The 19530-nt window shown below is 37.3% G+C and overlaps 1 protein-coding gene across 1 annotated transcript in view; it reads left to right on the top strand.

The window, feature by feature from the left end:
• MAL2 (mal, T cell differentiation protein 2) overlaps window positions 1-4966 on the top strand; it is a 31500-nt gene extending 26534 nt beyond the window's left edge. Inside the window, exon 4 of the mRNA XM_072603217.1 lies at window positions 2444-4966. Within this exon, the coding sequence (XP_072459318.1) occupies window positions 2444-2515 (72 nt within the window). The 3' untranslated portion in view covers window positions 2516-4966. The remainder of the gene's footprint in view (window positions 1-2443) is intronic.
• Window positions 4967-19530: the final 14564 nt, after the last annotated feature.

The following is a 19530-nucleotide window of genomic DNA, read 5'->3' as shown; positions in this document are numbered from 1 at the left end:
GAAAGTCCTTTGCAAACCCTAAAGCACTACATAAATGTTGATGATGATGATGATGATGATGATGATGATGATGATGATGATGATGACGATGATGACATCAACCTTGGAGAGAGTAACTTTAGTAGAGTGGTGGGAACAGAAGCTAAATTGCGGTATGTTGAAGACGAAGTGTTTTGAATATCAAGAAAAGTATAGATGATTCCCTTTCTAGGTGTCTAGAAGGAAGAAACTTGGTACCTTGGAGAGGTGGAAGGGACTAGGTAAGGTTTCCCAAGAACTGGGAATTAGTAGTCAGAGGGAAAGAAGCCAGTTGAGAGGAAGAGAAAATGAAACAGAGATTGAGGACTCTTGACCATAGATTTTTGCTCACTTGGATTGCGTTAGATTGCACTCCATTTTACTGAGGTAGGCAACTCTTTTGCGTCCAACATCCAGTAAAATGTCTTTAATCAGGCTGTTAAGGAGATAAGAGGGAGGGCGTATATTGTGATATCAGCAAGGTTTTCTCTATCAGGGTAATATTTTTCAGTCGGCATTTGAGTAACTGCTATGAATTAAGCTATATGAGTGATGTCCCTTCTTCCACTCTCTCCTTTCTAATCTCTTCTTTGCATTGTAGTTCCAATAATCTTTCTAAGGTACAAGTCTAACCATGTTATGGATTGTGTTAAATGAAATAATGATATGGAAGGTACTTAGAAAAGTTTTAAGCAGATGTATAAAATTCTAATTATTGTTATGTGAAGCCCTTGGATAAAACCCTCAGTGTATCTCTATTGCCTACAGGATAAAATACAAACTCCTTAGCCTCAAGGCTAAAATTAAAGGTCCTCCACAGTCTGGCTTCAATGTACTTTTCCAACCTTATCTCATATTACCCTTTGAGAACAAATAAACTTCTATTGGCTGTTACCCAATATCATCCTACACTCTCCCCTCTCTGTACACTTATGTACTTTGTATTTGTTTCTCATGTCTGCCAGTTGTAATCTTTGTCTTCCTTCAAAGGTTAGCTCATATCCCATGTCCTTCAGAAAACTCTTTGTCTGTACCTCTCCTTTCCCTCCATCATATTTTACTTGCTGTTACATTTGCATGCAAACTCATCATGCCCTTTCCCTTCCTGAAGTGGATTATCAGCTCCTGGAAGGCAAAGACTGTCTTCTTCAAATTGGTATTCTCGATGCCTAGGAAAGTATTGTGTATGGGTAGCTACATAATGAATGTTTTAAAAGACCACTTTATATACTATAACTGTGACTACTCAGAGATAAGGGCCATGTATTTTATTCCTTTGCATTCAACTCAATACCTACTTCTGTGCCAAGTACTTATATAATGTAGGTCATACATAAGCACTTTGGAGAATCAAGTTGAATACTTAGTACTCTGTAGGGCCCAGGATATACATATGGCATTCCCACACAAATCTAGGATAGAGATAACTCAATGATTCATTTACGTGGGTTGCCTTTGTTCAGTCCTAGAACAGATTACCCTTTTTTAAGAGAAATGATGTGATAGTCACCAGAGTTCTGACAGCTGCTTTCCATCTTGGCCATGCACAGATAAATACGTACATTGAAAGCCATCCCATTATGAATCTTTCAATATGTTGCTTGGGTGTTTGTTTTTGTTTTTGTTTTTGATTTTTTTGGGGGGACAAACATTCAGGAGCCCAAAGTATGACCAGATGTTTACCAAATGGCCATTCACAAATGTGACAATTATTTAAAATAAGAATTCTAATAGGAGGGTAATGAAGGTAGTCAGAGTAGTGTTTCTTAAAAGTCAGAACTATTGTAATTGAGCTTAGAAAGAATCAACTTGATTGTCAAATGTGTTTAAAAATATTTAAAAGTGGTCTGTTCAGGTAAGTCAGTTTATTGCAAATTTAAGAGCATCTGAGAGGAGTCATGATGAAAAATGCTATTCACTTCATGATTAGCATGTGATCAACTAATATGCATAATGAGGCACATTTTTGGATATAGCTAATATATGATTTTCTTCCTTGACTATGCATATTTGTTACCAGGTTTTAGGGTGGGAGAAGGAGTAGAAGAGAGAAAAATAAATACTTGATCATTGAAAAAAAGAAAATTTAATTCAATTTTTAAAAGAGCATCACAACCAAGCATTTCTGCCACAATTGCCTATGGTATTTATACATTAAGAAGTACACATATAGTTTTAGCCCTTAAAGAGCTTACATTAGGTAGGAGAAACTATCGCTCAAAATAAAAACACAGAAGCAGAATTGATTGGGAGTGACTGATCAGAGTAACACTACTCATTTAGAATAATAGTAATAATTCTACGATGAAAATATAAAACTATTGAGTAGGTGGGAGGTGACCTCAGAGTTTCTACTATCTGATGAAATTGTTTCTGTGTTTATAAGACACACTGCCATTTCTAACGTATTCATTTTTCTCCTTAGATTTTTGCCTTTGTGACGACAGCTTGTTACGGTTGCAGTCTGGCCCTGGCTTTACGAAGATGGAGACCATAACACTCCAGATCAGTTAGCTCTCCGTGTTTTAGTTTAGTTTGTGTACATATATGTGTGTGACCAGTTCGGGTACCATATTGTTTTAGTTGTGATATATTCTCAAAGTCTTTTTGTACATGAAGACACTCTATGGAAAAAGTTTTCATCCACATCCTAGCTGGAATTTTAATTTTAAAACTATTTTAACAGATGAAGAACCTTTCATCACAATAAAGTTTGGCTTCTTACTCTTAGAAACCTGCACTTTAAAATTGAGAATCAAAGGATAGAGGCAGCTTGAAGAGACTTGAGTTCAGAATCCCACTTCCAATATTTACTAGCATGTAGCCATGGGGAAATCGCTTAACTGCTTTGACCCTCAGCTACCTGTTTTCTAAAATGGCAATAAAATTTGTAATTCCTGCCTGACAGGGTTGTGATGAGGATCAAAGGAGATCTTGTATTTGAAGTGCTTTGTAAGCCGTAAAGCACGAAGTAAATGCTGGCAACTATTATGAGTATCATTAGCTATTAAGTGGTGTCTCTTCAATATATATGGTCACTGGAATCCCCGGACCTTATTTCTTTTATACGCTACTTTTTAAGTCTCCCTACAAAATGTGGTTTAAACTAAATAGATATCAGATATTTGCCTCATTCTCATATATAAAATTTCAAGTATGTGAGATTTTTTTATACAACCTGAACAAGGGAGGTGTGACTCCAGAAAAACCTGATACCCCCAAGCCATATGTAGAACCCAATCTCATTACTTTATCTTCATATTCCTGGGTATTAGGGAAGACAATTGTTTTCCTGTTGGAGGCACAATGATTCTTCCCAGTCACTTAAAATACTACTTTGGTTACTTGAGAAGCTCACATATGAAATGAACCATAGTTCTCTGTCAAAGGAACAGCCTTTCTTCTTGCCCCCAGCTGAAGTGAGGCCCTCACATCCACTGATGAACACTGGAACTGATATCTAGCTCCTTTAGTTTTTTTTTCTTTTAGATTTATTTATGTCTCAAGATATGTTTCAGTGTATTGTGTAAATATGTGCACGAATGTGGTATTTTTCAAAATTGTTTACTTTTATTCTGAATAGTTTTTTTATTTTTCTGAAGCTGAATTTGAATGGATTTTTTTAAAAGTAACTGTCTGTAAATTTAATGCTATAATATTGTTCTAGAAATGATGATAGATGTGCAAAAACTAGTTTTTTTATTAGAGTATGTGTGTGTGTATATATATACACACACATATATATACACATACATACACATATATACTGGTGTATATGTATATACATATATTAACATATGCATGTATGCACATGTGTATGTGCATATGCACATATGTATATATGCACAAATGTGTACATATGTGTTTCTATATATTGTGTATACACATATGTGTATGTATATATATTTATATAGCCTTTGTTGGTTGAGTCATGCAGATATTGATTCCAATGTACCTTTATTATTTTTGGAAAGACGCCAAAATGTATGAACTAGGCTTGAATGGGAACACTGTGGGAGTTATATGACAGCCCTCTCCATGTTATCTCAACAAGATGTTTTCAGCCTGTCTTGAGAAAAATTCCTTTAGAATAAGAGAAGCTTTGGGTCTCTATGCCCCTCATCCCTTTGTGTGTTTACTGACTCCATCCCAAATGGTGCCACATATGTTAGATATTTTTAGAGTATAAAAACTAAGCCAAGATAGCCAACCCACCTCATAAACCATAGATTAGTCAGAAAAGGTGGCAGCTTTGGTATATTTGATGATCAAAGGGCAAATTATATTTCTCCTAATGCCCTGATATGTCAACAGGTAAACTGTAGTCTGATGTGAAACATATGAGGTATGACTATAGTCTGATTCATTTGTGTGTGTGACTTATGGAAATGTGTCCTCTTTCCTTATATATCACACTGACATATGTCTTTTCTGAAGCTTTCCCTTCTCTTTGAAAATCTGCCATTTCTCCTTGTATACCACTTATTCATATTTGTATTATGACTTGTATATTACAGAGTTATACACTGTGCCATAAGGATGTAGTCTCTTTTAACTAGAATCATATGAAGTAAGTGGGCTAGATTGACTCTGGTGTCTTCTCTCCCAGTAAGACATCTGAGTTCTGTGCTTGGTGACATTAAATCAAACAATTTTCTCATAATTAAGTGTTATGGAGGTGCTTTTGTAATGAATTGCTTTTAAATTGCTAAGAACAAAGTTTAAACACTTTACTGTGAATACTTATCTCTGTGGATTAAATGCATACTAGATTTGTGAAATGAATGACAAACACGAACAAAAATTATGGCATTTAAAAACTTTATTGTGCATCTTAAAACTAAAAAATAAGAATGTTTGGATAATTTAAAAGTCCTGGTAATTCTATAATGAAATAAGACTTCTTTTATAAGTGTTATGAATCTCTAATAAAGTATTCATTTGCTAACTCTTCTCCTAGCAAATTTTATTCAGACAATTCCAAGTTAATTCTAGTTTAAATGTCTAAGTATGAATTTGAATGAGGTACAGGGTGCTTTTTTAAAGGAGCTCTGATTTCCCTGTTTCTCTATAAAAGAGGAGACAAGCAGGAAACATTTTTACAGTGTCTACTGTGTGCAGTGCATTGTTAGTTTATGATTTTCCAGGTCAATGACCCTGTACACATGGCCTGTGACAAACATATTTCTTCATATGTATGCTAATACTATAAATTCTTAAATAGTCTACAGGGCCTTTGTTTTTAGCAACGCTATATACATGGGTCTATGTTTGGCCTTGTGCTATTTAACATTTTAATCAATGACATGATTTATCAAATTGCCAAATGATACAGAGCCAATAGGGTTAGATAATTCACTGGATGATGAAGGTTTCCAAAAGATCTTCACTGGCCAAATTAACTAATATGATTAATAGAATTAAATGATATAGTATATGTAAAATGCTTTGCAAATCTTTAAGTATTATATAGATGCTAGCTATTGTTATTTACTATGAATAAGGATATATGTAAAATGCTATACTTGGGCTCGAAAAGTCAACTTTTTTGAGTACATGATTGGGTAAGTATAGCTAATCTGAAGTTTATATGGGAAAAAAAAGACCTGGGGACTTTGTAGGGTTGCAAGCTTAATATGATCCATTAGTGCTATATGATAAGCCAAAAAAAGAAAAGATAATACAACGTGAGTATTAATAGTGAGATGGTATCTTGGAATAGGGATGGCATAGTGCCGTTTTACTGTGCATTTACTGGAATACATCAAAAGTATTGTGGCCAGTCATTTATATCACATTTAAGAAGGATATTGTGTGTCTGGAATATGTCCAAAGGATGGGGAAGGGCCTTGAGTAAACATTTATGGGGTTCAGTTGAAAGAATTTGAATGTTTAGCTTTGAGAAGGCTTGGGAAAAATTGATAGCTCTTTATAATTACATGAAGGACTATTTCATAAAAGAGGGAATAGACATGTTCCATTTGTCCCCTGGAGACTAAAGTAAGGTAATGAGTAGAATTTCTAAAGATGTTAATTTAGGCTTAAGAAGTGGAAAAACTTCCTAATAATTGTAACTGTTCAAAAGTGAAATGGGCTTTGGGGAGTTAGTGAGTTTCACTGAAAGTTTTCAAATAAAAAAACTGGATGATCATTTGTGTTACATATAATAGAGAATATATTTTTCCACATATTGGTTATACCAGTTACCATCTAAGGTCCTTCTATCCCTGTGATTCCAATTGTCACAAGACTTTCAAATTAATTTTATATCACTGTAATTCCTTTCCAGTGTGGGTGTCAGTCTGCTCACCTAGATTGCCACATGGAAACAATTATCACTTAGAAATGGCTTCTTTTCAACCAGATCGTGAGAATTGTTGCTGTTTAATCAAACGCTATTTTAATTTTAAAACAAAATCCCCAAAAATATAGTATACAGTACTTTGGAGAAGAACAGTGAAAGCACATGGTGTTTAAAAATGTAAAATAATAGGATACTGAAGTTTCAAAAATTGAGATTTTGGCTTAAATCTTATAATTTTGACAATAAATCAATTTTGGACCCCTGACCTTATTTGCTTGGACCTGTAATCTATATAATGTTCAAAATTCAATATTGTTACATTTTGAGGAAATTAAAACTTAGGAAGAATGGGAAGATGTTGGAAGTCATCAAACAGTTATTAGGTCCCTATTATGTGCCAGGGCCAGCAAAGTGGCTTAGTGTATAGAGCGCTGGGCCTAGAATCAGGAAGACTCTTCTTCCTGAGTTCCATTCTGGCCTTGGACACTTTCTAGCTGTATGACCCTGGGCAAGTCACAACCCAATTTGTCTCACTTTCCTCATCTGTAAAATAAGCTGGAGAAAGAAATGGCAAAACCTCTCCAGTATCTTTGCCAAGAAAGCCCCAGACAGGATTATGAAGAGATGGACACAGCCGAAAAGACTGAACAACTAATTAATTGTTAGGAGGTTCTTCCTTATAGTGAGACAAAAATGTGATTTCCTGTAACTTCTTATGAATGTCCTAATGCTGTCCATTGAAATTACACAGAACACCTATAATATTCTTTCACATGACAGCCCTTCAAATATTCAGTCAGTTATCACATCTTCAAAAAGAAGACCTGTTCTCTAGACTAAGCATCCCAAATTCTTTCACTTCTGCCAAGATAGGTTTTCCAGACTCCTTACTATCCCTGGGAATATCCAACTTGTCAGGATCCCTCTCAAAATGTGCCCAGAAGTGAACACAACAGCTGACTTACATCTCTTCATTCCATTTTTTTTTTTTTACTTAAGCCTTTATTGACACATTTTGTAGTTCTTAAAGGTTTCCAAGGCACTTTTTTTCACAACAAGCACTTGTGAACAACAAAGCAATGTGAACCTCAGAGAGGTTAAGGATCTTGTTTAGGGTCACATAGTTAATAAGTGGCAGAATGAGGATCCTCTTGCTATAGATCTAATCCTGTTTCCATGGTACCACAATTACACAAGGACCGTGGATGTGTCTATTGCCAGATTGAGAAGACACTTCATCTGTAGTCCTACATACAAAATTGAGTACCAAGAAAGTCTCCAGTTTTAACTTGACATTAAATAAAGTGATCCAAATGTTCTGCATGGTAGTATGAAGGGATATCAAAAGATAATGGCCACTTGGCTTGACCAATAATTCTAAATCTGTCTTGGCTTTATGTTAGATTCTTAGCTAAAAGTAGGCAAATGTGTTTAAATGAATAGCTCGGTCTTTCTGATGCTTAGTTTTTAGATATCTCCCAAGCTCATCCTTGGAAATACGAGGGTCTCAAACTACAAGAATCTATAGCTGCAGTTTACTCTCATGAATCATGCTAATTGGACCTGATTTCAAGCATCATTTTCTATAGCATTGGAGTCCAGGTGCATCAAGGATCCACTGGACCAAGCTACCCTTTCACAGAAACCATATTTGCTGATAATGCTCAATTACATTCTCTTTCTTGAGGATCACTGAAAACTCATGATTAGGAATTTTGGAGATGAAACTATATGTATGTATGTGTGTATATATATATATTATATTATATATATACATATATATATATATTATGCTTCACAGTTTGCTTAGAGATTGGCTATTGCTAGCTAGTTTGATGGAGCAATATATTAGGAGTGAAAAAACATGCTTTTTGCCATGGCATCTTTGCCAATGATTAACTTTATGACCTTGGACAAAACATTTCAATATGTGCTTCACTTTCCTCCTCTGTAAAATGGGATGGTCAAATTAGAATATCTCCTGAGGTCTCTTATGGTTCAAAAATTTATATTAAGATGTGAACAGAACTCTTGCAAAGTAACATTTGCCAACATTTGACAGTAGAAGCTTATGCACACACAACTAAACATGGCTTTGGGAAAGTAAAGACACAAATCATCACCTCCATCCCCTTGCTCCTTATCAATATGATAATTGATTCATCTCACCCAGGTAGCAAGTGAATCTCAACCCCAAAGGAAATAACACACACACACACACACACACACACACACACACACACACACACACACACAAAACCAGCCTATAAATGGGAGTGTGAATAATGAATTACAATGTGCTCCGGTGGAAAAGAAGCAGAAGTTTGAGTCAAGAGTCCCTGGGTTCAAATCTTTGTCCTGTATTTGAATTAGCAGGTCAGACTAGAGTCCACAAAGTGTCTTCCAGCTCTAAATCTATTTATCTGTGTGGATATCCTCTCTTTTTTAATATTTTACTTTAATTTGGAATGGAATAAAACAAACATTTCCACAACATAGTATAATTTTTTCAAAAAAGATAATTGCATGCGAAACTGACAATCTACTATGAACTTGATGCTACTTTGAAATATATAATAAAGTTATCATGTAAATTTCTTTTTTTCCTTTTTTTCTTCCTCCTCTCCTCCTGCCCTAGAGATGGTTACCATTATACACAGATATGTGTGTGTGGATATATAGGTATACATAGGTATGTATGTAAAATCATTCTATACATACTTTTATTTATCAGTTCTTTCTCTGGATACAGATGACATCTTCCTTCATATGTCCTTAATAGTTAATTTGGGTGTTTATAAGAGCCCAAGTTACTAATTTGCTCAAAGTTGTTCTTAAAATAATATTGTTGTTATTGTATGCAATGTTCTCTTGGTTCTGCCCACTTTGCTCTTCATTATTTCATGCAAGGCTATCCACATTTTCCTAAGATCATTGAGCTCATAATTTCTTATAATCTAGTAATATTCCATCACAATCATATATCACATTTGTCCAGCCATTCCTCAATTGATGGGCATCCCTTCCATGCTGAGTTCTTTGCCACCACAAAGGGAGCTGCTATAAATATTTTGGAACATATAGAGGATTTTTCTCCTTTTTCTTTGATCAGCTTGGAAATAGTGGTATTTCTGGGGCAATGAGCATACACAGTTCTATAGCAATGGTCATTTACTGCTGAAAACTTGTGCATCGCATGACCTTTTCATCACAAACGCTGTCTTCCATTTACCTGAAAGCAATAAAATTTCATGGATGCACCCTTGCAGCAAACATTGGCATCTAATAGACTACGTGATTATAAGGAGAAGAAACAGACAAGATGTGAGAGTGACAAAATCAATGTGTGATGCAGAGTGCTGGACTGATCATATCCTTATCCTTTCCAACCTAAATATTCGCATTCATCAAAAGCACTGCCCCCAAGGCAAAATGATTACCAGAAGAAGAAATGTCAACAAATTAGAGCTCTTCTCTTGGCATGAATAGTTTGTTGCTGACTTGGAGGGAAAGTTGAGCCAACACACAGTTGGCAACAGTGGAGCAGTAAAGGAGTGGGCAGCTTTCAGAGATTTGGTGTACAGTACTGCATTTGCTCATCTGGGTCAGAAGACTCACAAACATCAAGACTGTTTTGATGAAAATGATGGGGAAATTCAGAAGCTGCTAAATGAAAAATGAGAACTCCACAGGCTGTACCAAAAGGATAGTTCATCCACTTCCAAGAAGGCAACATTTAATTCCATCAAAAGCAAAGTACAAGCAAAGGATTTCTGTCTCAGTAAGAAGGCAGATGAAATTCAGTTTTATGCTGATAGGAACAATCCAAAGCACTTTTATGATTCCCTGAAAGCTATTTATGGACCAAAAACCTATGTGCATCACAACTACTTAGTGCTGCTGGAGCCACATTGATTAGTGATAACGACATGATCCTAGAGAGATGGGCTGAACACTTCTGTAGTGTTCTCAACAGACCATCATCAATCAATGCTGAGGCCATTGACCATTTACCTCAGGTTGAAGTCAGTCCCTCCTTGACTGAACTTCTCACTGAAGAAGAGGTTTTGAGGGCCATTAGACTCCTTTCATGTGGCAAAGCACTTGGTGCTCATTCTATTCCAGCTGAGATTTACAAGGTAGGGGGACCATTGCTCATACAAAAGCTCACTAACATATTCCAGGTTATATGGCAAGAGGAGGTTATCCCCCAGGATTTCAAGGATACCTCCGTTGTCCTTCTCCATAAGGGTAAAGGGAATAGATTGCCCTGTAACAATCACAGTCATTGCTGGCAGAATTCTTTCTAGAGTCCTCCTTCATAGGTTGATCCATCACCTGGAAGATGAGCATATACCTGAGAGTCAGTGTGACTTCAGAAAGGACTGAGGAACAGTAGATGTGGTATTTGCTACCCAACAACTCCAAGAGAAATGCTAGGAGCAGAACAGAGGTCTGTACACAATGTTTATAGATCTGACCAAAGCCTTTGACACTGTTAGTCTTGAGGGATTATAGAAAATTATGTCAAAATTTGATTGCCTGGAGAAGTTCATCAATATTGTACCTCAATTTCATAATGACATGTTTGCTCAGTTTCTGGATAGTGGACAATGCTCTCATGCCTTCCCAGTCACCAATGGGGTGAAACAGGGCTGAGTGCCTGCTCCCGTACTTTTTAGCATGATGTTTTCAGTCATGTTGACAAATGCTTTCAATGAGGATGAACACAGCACCATAGTGATGTTAAGTTCTTCAATTTGAAAAGGCTACAAGTTAACACCAAAGTGGAGGGAGTGTTGGTGCATGATTTTCTGTTTGCAGATGATTGTGCACTCAATGCAGCCTCTGAAGCTGAGATGCAAAAAAGTATTAATCAATTATCTGCTGCCTAAGCTAATTTTGGCCTAATAATTAACACCAAGAAAACTCAGGTGCTCCATCAGCTACTACCACACCATCCATATGTGGAACCATCAGTTACAACAAATGGAGAAATTTTGAATGCTGTGGATAAGTTCACTTATCTTGGTAGTGTACTTTCCAGGGATGTACACATTGACAGTGAGGTTGATGCATGCATTGCCAGAGCTAGCTCAGTGTTTGGGAGGCTCTGAAGAAAATTTGGGAGAGAAGAGGTGTTGGACTGATTACCAAACTGAAGGTCTACAGAGCTGTTGTGCTGACCTTGTTGTTATATGCTTGTGAAACATGGACAGTCTACCATTTCCATGCCAGGAAACTGAATTGCTTCCATTTGAACTGTCTTAGGAAGATTCTGAGGATCACCTGGCAGGATAAGGTACCAGACACTGAAGTCCTTGCTCAAGCTGAACTGCCAAGTATTCAAACTATGCTTCAGAGAGTGCAACTGCAATGGACTGGCCACATTGTTCCAATGCAAAATATACATTTGCCAAAAAGACTATTTTATGCAGAACTCACATGGGGCAGGTGATTCTATGATGGTCAGAAGAAACAATACAAGGACACTCTCAAGGTCTTTCTTAAAAACTTTGAATTTGACTGCACAACATGGAAGACACTGGTATAGCATCACTTAGGATGGCGTGCCCACATCAGAAAGGGTGTTGTGCTCTTTGAGCAAAATAGAATTGAGACAGCACAAAGTAAATTCAGGATGTGCAAATTTGTGATATCCACCCCAAATATTCACATGGACTATCTGTGCCCAACCTGTGGTAGAGCACTCCAAGCTGGTATTGGTCTGATCAACCACAATTGGACACACTGAAATTTCACTTTATCATGGTGATGTCATTTTGGTCCTCTTCAAAGATGAAGGAAGACAAGCAGCTCTTTGGGCATAACTCCAAATTCCTCTCTGAAATTGTTGGATCAGTTCACAATTCTACCAACAATGAATTAATTGATGAAATGTCTCTCAGGCATGCAAAATTATGTATTTCTCTCTTAACCACTTGGCATAAGAGGTATATAATTTTAAAGATGTTGAAAAGCTGTATTCTAGTTATGATAACTCGGAAGTAAGTTCCAAGGGAATGTACTAGCATTGAAGGGGACTGGAAAAGTCTTCTTGTAGAAGATGAGATTTTAGTTGAAACTTGAAAGAAACATGGGAAGTCAGAAGATAGAGATGAAGAGAGACAGAATTCCACGCATGGGAAATAGCTATCCAAATGCTCAAAGTGGAGGTATGGAATATATTGTTTGAGGTGTGGTAATGAGGTAGTGTCACTGGATCATACAGTACATGGAGTAAGTAAGGTGTAAGAAGATTGGAATGATGGGAGAGAGTCAGATTATGAAGTATTTTGAATGCCAAACAGAGGACTTATTATGTGATCCTGGAAGAAATGGGGAGACACTGGGTTTTGTTGTTTAAGGGAGAACCATGGTCAGACCCATGTCTAAAGTTTGTGAAGATCATTTTGATAGAGGAAAAGAGGACAGACAGGAGAGCAAGGATACTTGAGGCAAGGACACCAACCAGAAGTAAAACTGCAATAGTCCAAGTGTGAGGTGATGAGGTTCTGCACCAGGATGGTGGCAATGTCAGAGGAGAGGAGGGGAATAAGGAATATGAGAGATGTTTAAAATTGACAGGCATTTGCAACAGATTAAATATGAGGGAATGAGAGAGTGAGAAAGACACCTAGGTTGTGAACCTGGCTGACTGGGAGGTTGGGGGTTGCCTAATCACATAGTAGGTGACTAATAAATGCTTGCTGAATTGAATTAGCTGTGTGCCCCCTAACTGTGGGTGTGCCCCAATGCTCTGTCCTGGCCCATCTTTTCCGTTTATATTCTTTCACTCAATGACCTCACTAGATCCCAGAGGCATAATTATTATCTCTATACTGATCTACTCTGTACTAATCACTCCCAGATCTATATATTTAATGCTTGATTTCTGGACTGAGTTTCAGTATTTCACTTCCAAATGCCTATTGCATATTTCAAACTAGACTCCTGAAGGTATCTCAAACTCAACATTTTAGAAGTAAAACTTATGTTTCTCTCAAAAACTTGCCTCTTCCTAATTTCCCAGTTTCTAAAGCTCAGCCCACTTGGCAAACTTTCCTGTGCTTGTGAAGGGTACTAGTCAATAAACATCTATAAATACCTACTATGTGCCAGACGCTGTGCTAAGTGCTAAGGATACAAAGAAAGGCAAAAGACCCTGTTCTTAAGGAGCGCGTAGACTAATAGAGAAGAGAACAAAAAAATCAAGTCAGTTCTTAATCATTTATTGAATGCTTACTATGTACCAGCCACAAATAACAGCAACAATCCTTTCTGTCAAGGAGCTCACAGTCTAATGAGGGAGACTACATAGAAGCAGCTACGCATAAACAAGCTAAGGACAGAATCTGTTGGAACTAATCAACATAAGAAAAAGCATGGGAATTAACAGGGCTCAGGAGAGAGAGACTTCCTGTAGAAGATGAAATTTTAGCTGGAACTTAAAGGAAGCCAGGAGGCAAAGGTGAGGAGGGAAATCATTCCATGCATGGAGGAGAGACAGTGAAAATGCCCACGAGAAAACAGAATGTATCTTATTCTTGAAACAACAAGGAAGCTGGATTATCCCTGGAGTAGACTATATGGGGGGGGTGGTGCATAGAAGGGGTAAATAGTTTAGAAAGATGGGAGGAGCCAGTTGTAAAAGGTTTTAAATGCTAAAGGATTTTGTATTTGATACTGGAAATGACAGGGAGCTACTGGGTTTTATTGTATAGAGGAGTAGTGTGGTCAGACCTGTGCTTTAGGAGGATCACTGACAAATGAGTCGAAAATGGAATGGAATGGAACGAGGCTTGTGGCAGACAGACCCAATAACAGGCTAATGCATTAGTTCAGGCATGAAGTTAGAAGGGACTGCACAAAGGTAGTGGCAATGTCAGAGGAGATAAAGGGGTATATGGCAAAGATGTTACAAGGATAAAACTGATAAGCCTTAACAACAGATTAGATATGGGAGAGAAAAAGGGATGAGGAGTTGAGGATGGCACCTAGATTATAAACTTGAGTGCTGGAGAATGGTGGTGCTCTTGACTGCAATAGGGCAATTTGGAAGAAGGGAACATTTGGGGAGAAATGAGTTCAGTTTGGACATATTGAGTTTAAGGTATTAAAGATGTTTAATAGGTAATTGGAAATGCAAGCTTGGAGATCAATAAGGAAGAGATCACAGTATTATTTCTGAGTCCTCAGTCTTCTTTATCTCACATAGTATCAGTTCCTAAATCTTATGTTTTCTATCTCTACAATAGCTCTTGCATCTTTTCCCTTCTCTCTATTCACATAGACACCATCATAGTTCAGGTCCTTCTCATATTTCCCAGACCACTACAATAACCAACTAATTGGTCTTCCAGCCTTGAGTTTCACCCTCCTCCCATCAATCCTTCACACACAGTGTAAGTGACAAAATTTCTTCCCTACTCAATAAACTTCAGTGATTCCCTATTACCTTTAGGATGAAAGATAAACGCCTCTGTGTGGCTTACATAGCCCTTCATTACCTTGCAAGAACTCCATTATACTTTACTGCCCTTCCCTCAGGCTGTAGTCCAGGTAGACTGGATTAATTATTGTTTCTCATGCCTCTCTTACTTGTGTGATTATTCCAGGCTGTTCTGTTTCCCTGGAATTCACTCCTTCCACACCCTCAGCTCTTAGAATCTCTCATTTCCTTCAAGATTCATCTGGAATTTCACCTTCTACATAAAGGTTTTTCATGATTCCCTCTCCTCCCAAAATGATCTTATATTTAATTCACATATATTTTAATATATGTGTACATTTTGTCTCCCTGACAGACACAAACCTTTTAAGGGAACACACTATTTCTTTTGTGTCTTTGTATGCTCAACACCTGGCATAGTACCTGGTACACTGTTGTTCAGTTCATGTCTGACACCATGGACAGTACCTGGTACATAAGTATTTAATGAATGCTTGTTCATTGTTGACCCCGAGCAGTGTGTCTTTGTTTCTTCATCAGTAAAGTGCAGCTAATGCCTAACATGAGTAGGGCTGTTCCCTTTCAGTGCATTGCTGAATGCTATGAGCTACCTTCCCATCCAGAAAATTATCAGAAGCTAACAGAAGTCTCCAGGCTAATGTGAAGCCTATTCTCTTGACTGCATTTGTCCTGATATTGATTCAGCATCCTTTGTCTCAAACAAGGCACTTAGAATTTTTAAAAATGCTTTTTTCAGGCCCATTAAATATCAACTATACCCCTGTATCCCAGAACTTATTTCAGGAACTTGTTCCATTTTTTCCGCCCCCTGTCCCTGCACCACCAAAAAACCCTCACCCCTATAGGAGCTTTATGATAGCTGATACAAGAAAGGTCAACTTTCTCTGAAGAACTTCTCCAGGAAATGAAACTAACAATCAGACTAGAGAGCTAGATAAAGAAGATAAGCTCCTCCCCACCCTCTTCCTTCCCTGTTAAGGCACAAGCTCAGTTTTCACTGGAACGGTCTCGGGTCAGGTAAAGGTGAGGCTTCTTGAAACCGCCAAGCTCTCATGAGGCTCCCCAGAGAACAGCTCGGAACTGAGGGAGTGAGACACCAGTTATCTTGTTTTCCACCTCTTCTCAGTGGGAACTTGCTGGGGAAAGCATCCCACCTTGAGATTGGTCCGTGATCTGAGTACACCTTTTGTTAATTGGCTAAGGGGCTGAGAGCATGAATGGTCCACGAGTGAACTATGCAGCTGGGAGAGCTTAAATGGGGACAGAAAAGCCTGAGAAGGGGTTTTTCCTTTCTCCTTGGGAAGGAGAAGGGGGCTACCACGGGGAGAACTTGCCCTGCATGCTGACACGTAGCTTGTATCCAGAATAAAGCCTATACCTCTGCTTCACTCTGGCGGTCTCTTCTCTCATATGTTTATCTGGCTGATCACCGAAGACCTGAGATAGGTAAGAGGACCCAGCAGCCCATGGCATTAGACTGGGCACTCCCCATACTCCTAGGTCCCATTTTTAAAAAATATATATCTGCCAACACTAAAATTGTTAGTCTTTTTGTTTTGCATTTAGGTTGACACACACTTCACTGCATTTCCTACAGAAGTATTTGATGTGTGGTCATGTAATAAAAGAGATTAAGTGTGTTCTCCCTGGCTCCACAGAGCAGACTTAGGATCAATAGGTAGACAAGGAAGGCAGGCAAACTTAGACTTGATTGAAGGAAAAACTTTCCAGTTATTAGATCTCTCTGAAAGTGTGATGGACTGCTTCAAGAGGTAGTGAGCAGACCTCAGTGAAGGTCTTGGATCATAAGCTAGATGAATATTTGTTGAAGAGGTAAGGAGGGTTCATATTTCAGTATTTGCTGCAATAAATGATCTCTGAGGCTTCTTTCAATGATGAGATCTGGTGGATTCCCCCTCCCAAAATAACTATATGTTTATTTGCATACAATGATAAAACAACAACTATAACTAGCACTCATATAGCACTTCAAAGTTTGCAAAATGTTTTGTATATGTATTTCATTTGATCCTCAGAACAACCCTGGGAGAACTAATGAATGGTCAAAGAATATGAACAGGTGGTTTTTTTCAGTGAAGAAATCAAAGCTACAAAACTCTTTAGACCTTTACTTTGAGATATCATCTCACACCTGTCAGATTAACTAACATGATAGAAGGAAGAAACAACAAATGTTAGAGACAATATAGAAAAAGTGGGACATTAATACACTGGTAGGTCAGTTTGGTGGTGCAGAGGATAGAGCTCCTGCCCTGGAGTAAGGGAGACCTGAGTTCAGATATGGCCTCAGACATTTACTAGCTTTGAAACCCTGGGCAGATTTGCACTTAATTCTCTGTCTTAGTTCTTCATCAGTAAAATGAGCTGAAGAAGGAAATGCAAACCACTCCAATATCTTTGCCAAGAAAACCCCAAATGGGGTCATGGAGAGTCAGACATGATTGAAAGGACTCCACAATAATATATTATTGGTGGAACTATCAACTGATCCAACCATTGTGAAGAACAATATGGAATTATGCCCAGAGTTATAAAATTGTGTATACTCTTTGACACAGTAATACTACTTTTGGGTCCATTTCCCAAGGTGATTCAGGGAAAAAAGAAAAGAACCTATATGTTCTAAAATATTTATAGCAACTCTCTTTGTGGTTGCAAGAGCTAGAAATTGAGGGAATGCCCATCAATTGAGGAATGGCTGAACAAGTTGTGGTATATGATTATAATGGAATACTACTGTGTTATGAGAAATAATAAGAAGGTTGAGTTTCAAAAAATATGGAAAGATTTGCATGAAATAATGAAGAGCAAAATGAATAAAACCAGGACAATGCTGCACACAGTAATAGCAATATTGTTCGAGGAATAAATGTGAACTACTAAGTTATTATAAGTATTATACTCAAATCAATTACCAAGGACCTATGAAGGAAGATGCTATCCACCTCCAGAGAAAAAACTGGTGAATAGAAATATGCATAGTATGGTTCACATATGTGGCTTTACATATCATATGCATAAATGTGTGTATGTACATATATGTATATGTCAAATGATGGCCTTCTCTAGTGTAGGGTGGGGAGCAAGGGAGGGAGAGAGACAGTTCAGAACTTAAAATGTATCAAAAAATTTAAATTATAAAATAACAAAGAACAATCCTAGGAGGTAGGTACTATTACTATCTCCATTTTATGTAGAATAAGCTGAAATAGAAAGAAATTGTGACTTTCACAGGGTCACATGGCTAATTAACTGAGGCAAGATTTGAACTCGTCTTCTTTACTCCAATTCAGCTCTCTGTCTATTCTACCACCTAGTTAATAATAATATATCACTTAAAGGTTTGCAGAGAGCTTGGTTTACATTATATCATATGACTATTTCAGTTATTTTTGGGGAGTGGTATTTCCCTTTTTTTTGCGATTAAATTGATAATGTTTATTTTTGGATGCCTGGTGTCTGTTAATGGTAGGAAATTTTACCTGGGAGAAATGAATTTTTAAAAATTAACACAACCATCAAGTCATCGAGTGCTTTTTGCCACAGCAGAAACTCTGTTCTCAGTAATTCGTTGAGGCTGTGCCTATGTGTTGATTGATAAATGTGTTGCCAAGAGACCATATGAGTCTCTCAAGATGTTGATAGGGCATCCTACCATATGTCTTACTAGGTTAGAGTGCAAGGGCAAAGGGAATATTTTTATTTGCAAACTAGACATCTTTTTATTGAGGTCAATGTTCCAGAGAAGATTCCCAAATGAAATTTTCTTCTTTTGCTATATGCCACAGAATTGCCCCTGAAGTATTTTTTTTTTGTGCCTTTTTGTTTGGAGACCTGTCAATATTTATTATTGCTGCTTCTTTTGTATTTTTGGTCTCCTGAATTCAAGCAAAGGACTAAGATGATAAATTCTGGAGAAATGAGAATGAGATCAGCTAGGTGGTTCAACAGATAGAGTTTTGTACCTGGAGTCAGGATAGACCTGAGTTCAAATTCTGCCTCAGATACTTACTAGCTATGTGACTCCTGGCAAATCACTTAGCCTTTTGTTTACCTTGATCCTCTGGAGAAGGAAATGGCAAACCACTCTAGCATCTTTGCCAACAAAGCCCAAATGAGGTCATGAGAAGTCAAACACCACTGAAACAACTGAACAACAATGAGAGTGATCATTCAATCATAAAGAGGACATATTTTCCAATTGTTTTTATATTAATTTATCAATCATTAATAAACATTAGAGTGCTTGGCATATGATGAACAAAGAACAACTGAAAAATGTGTTGCATCGGAAACTATGAACTCCTGTTAAAGCTTGTTGTCTTTTGAAAGTTTACATTAAATTTGACACCATAGTAACAAAATTGATTTGTGTGTCCTCTTCTTAATTTCTTTATTCCATTCTCTTTGATGCTTTTCCAATTTATTTTACTGATGACTATCCTTTTGTTTTCCAGAAGGGGAATGACTGAATGAATTGTGATGTAGGAATTAATGAAATGGAATATTATGGTACCATAAGAAATGACAAATGTGAAAAATTCAGAAAAACTTGTAAGAACTGATACAGAGTTAAATTATCAAGGATAGAAGAAGCATTTGCATGATGACCATGATGACCTAGGAGAAAACAACTTTGACAGACTATTGATCTCTGATCAGTGCAATAATCAATCAGGATTTCAGAAGACTAAAAATGAAATATTCCTCCTAC

This window comes from Notamacropus eugenii, chromosome 4, assembly GCF_028372415.1.
Source record: "Notamacropus eugenii isolate mMacEug1 chromosome 4, mMacEug1.pri_v2, whole genome shotgun sequence".
Taxonomy (NCBI): Eukaryota; Metazoa; Chordata; class Mammalia; order Diprotodontia; family Macropodidae; genus Notamacropus; species Notamacropus eugenii.
This window is presented reverse-complemented; position numbering and strand designations above follow the sequence as displayed.